The 2,032-nt window shown below is 46.3% G+C and overlaps 1 protein-coding gene across 1 annotated transcript in view; it reads right to left on the reverse strand.

Annotated features, from left to right (window-relative positions):
• Positions 1–707: 707 nt before the first annotated feature.
• Positions 708–2,032, reverse strand: part of ZNF135 (zinc finger protein 135) — an 11,736-nt gene continuing 10,411 nt past the window's right edge. The window contains exon 6 of the mRNA XM_040251839.1: positions 708–1,609. Within this exon, the coding sequence (XP_040107773.1) occupies positions 1,445–1,609 (165 nt within the window). The 3' untranslated portion in view covers positions 708–1,444. The remainder of the gene's footprint in view (positions 1,610–2,032) is intronic.

Below are 2,032 nucleotides of genomic sequence, written 5' to 3' on the forward strand. Positions count from 1 at the left end.
ATATAACCCTAACTGATGGTTAGTTACCGAAATCAGCCAATGCAATTTACATTTGGGTTCTAATGAGGGTGACAAGTCACTAAAGATCATGGTTGTCAGGGCAACCGCTGTTAGTGGATTCAGGGTTCAGTGAAATACTACAGACTCCCTTCTAGTTGCATTTTATAAAAACAAAATCTTATTGAACACTAGGATAAAGAGTCAATTAAAAAAAAAGCTCAGAAAAGATTAACTTGTACATTTCTCAAGAGATAAATCTTGCAAAACACGAGCTTCCAATGCGGACGTGCACTTGCTCGAGACGGTGGCTCTGTTGCTGTTTAGTTGCTGAGTTATGCTTGACCCTTCTACAACCCCGTGCACTGTTGCCTGCCAGGCTCCTCTCTTCATGGGCTTTCTCAAGCAAGAACACTGGAGTGGCTGCCATTTCCTTCTCCAGGAGAGCTTCCTGACCCAGGGGTCAAAACAGCATCTCCTGCTTGGTAGGTGGATTCTTTAACACTGAATCATCTGGGAAGCCCCAAGATGGTGACTTAACAAAGATTAAAACTTTTTTGTGAAACAGCAACATCTGCATTTCTAATGCCTTTGAGTCTGGTAGAAAATTTTATAGCAAGAACAAAGCAGTAAAAGCCATCTCAGAATCTGCAAGACTCTGTGGATCACTCTACCTTTCAAGTCTTCCTATACAAATCTTTTCAGTTCCATTGCGTATAAAAAGTAACTTGCTGCCACATAACGCATACAACTGTTTCAAAATCTGTTTACAGTACATGGATAATTATCATATGGCATTCCCATTTGTAAGGCTGGTGGCCATGTACCTTGTTCAAACAATTACACACAAATCAGAAAATTTTGTGCTGAGATATTTGCATATTCATGATTCCATAAAAATGCCACTATCATGTCTGGAACATTCTGCCATATTGGTTTTTTAGCAAATATGAAAGTCAACTTGCACTTTTCATCAGCACCTACCCACAAGAATGTCGTGTGCAATGACGACAAATTCTGACTGCATCTGATTCTTTTATATGACAGGCATTTGCTGAGTTTCTCACCACTTTGAGAATGTCTGGTGTAGAATATGGTGACTTCTTAGAAGCCACCGCATGTCCACTACATTTTTTCCATCTCTCCCTTTTGTAGGTTCTATAGTGAAGCACTGGCGGGCACTCATGGCTGAAGGTTCTCAACAGTGATTAACTTCACACTTCCCTACTCTTTGGATGACTGGCTGTCTGGGATGGATGACCCGGAGCTTGCTGTTCCCACAATCACTTCTGTAAATGTCAACTCTGTGTGGGAGTCTTAGGGTGTGTTGTGCACAAAGGCTCGTTTACAGTGTACTGTTTATCAGGAGTATGACTGGGTCCAATGTAGCGAGCGATGTGCTATGGCTTAAGGCTTTGTTGGGTCCCAGACACATACTGCAGTGGGTCTACCCAGCATGAGTTCTCTGGTGCTTGGTCAGGGAGGAGCTGTGTGTGAAGGCCTTCCCACAGTCCCTGCACTCATATGGCTTCTCTCCTGTGTGGATCCTCCGGTGCTGAGTGAGGTGGGTGCTGTGCCTAAAGGACTTTCCACAGTCCTGGCACTCACAGGACTTTTCCCCAGTGTGTGTCCTCTCATGCTGGCTGAGCGATGAGCTGTGGCTGAAGGATTTTCCACATTTGTTGCACCCATAGGGTTTTTCCTTGGTGTGAATCCTCTGGTGTTCTATGAGGAGGGAGCTCTGGCTGAAGGCTCTGCCACACTGATTACACTCACAGGGCTTCTCCCCGGTGTGGAGCCGCTGGTGTCTAGCCAGGGATGAGCTGTGGCTGAAGGCCTTGCCACACTCTGCACACTTGTAGGGCTTCTCCCCAGTGTGGAGCCGCTGGTGTTTGGTCAGGGATGAGCTGTGGCTGAAGGCCTTGCCGCAATCACTACACTCATAGGGCTTCTCCCCGGTGTGGATTCCCTGATGCTGAGTGAGGTGTGTGCTCTGCCGGAAGGCCTTCCCGCACTGAGTGCACGCGTAGGGCTT

This window comes from Oryx dammah, unplaced genomic scaffold (assembly GCF_014754425.2).
Source record: "Oryx dammah isolate SB20612 unplaced genomic scaffold, SCBI_Odam_1.1 HiC_scaffold_13, whole genome shotgun sequence".
Taxonomy (NCBI): domain Eukaryota; kingdom Metazoa; phylum Chordata; class Mammalia; order Artiodactyla; family Bovidae; genus Oryx; species Oryx dammah.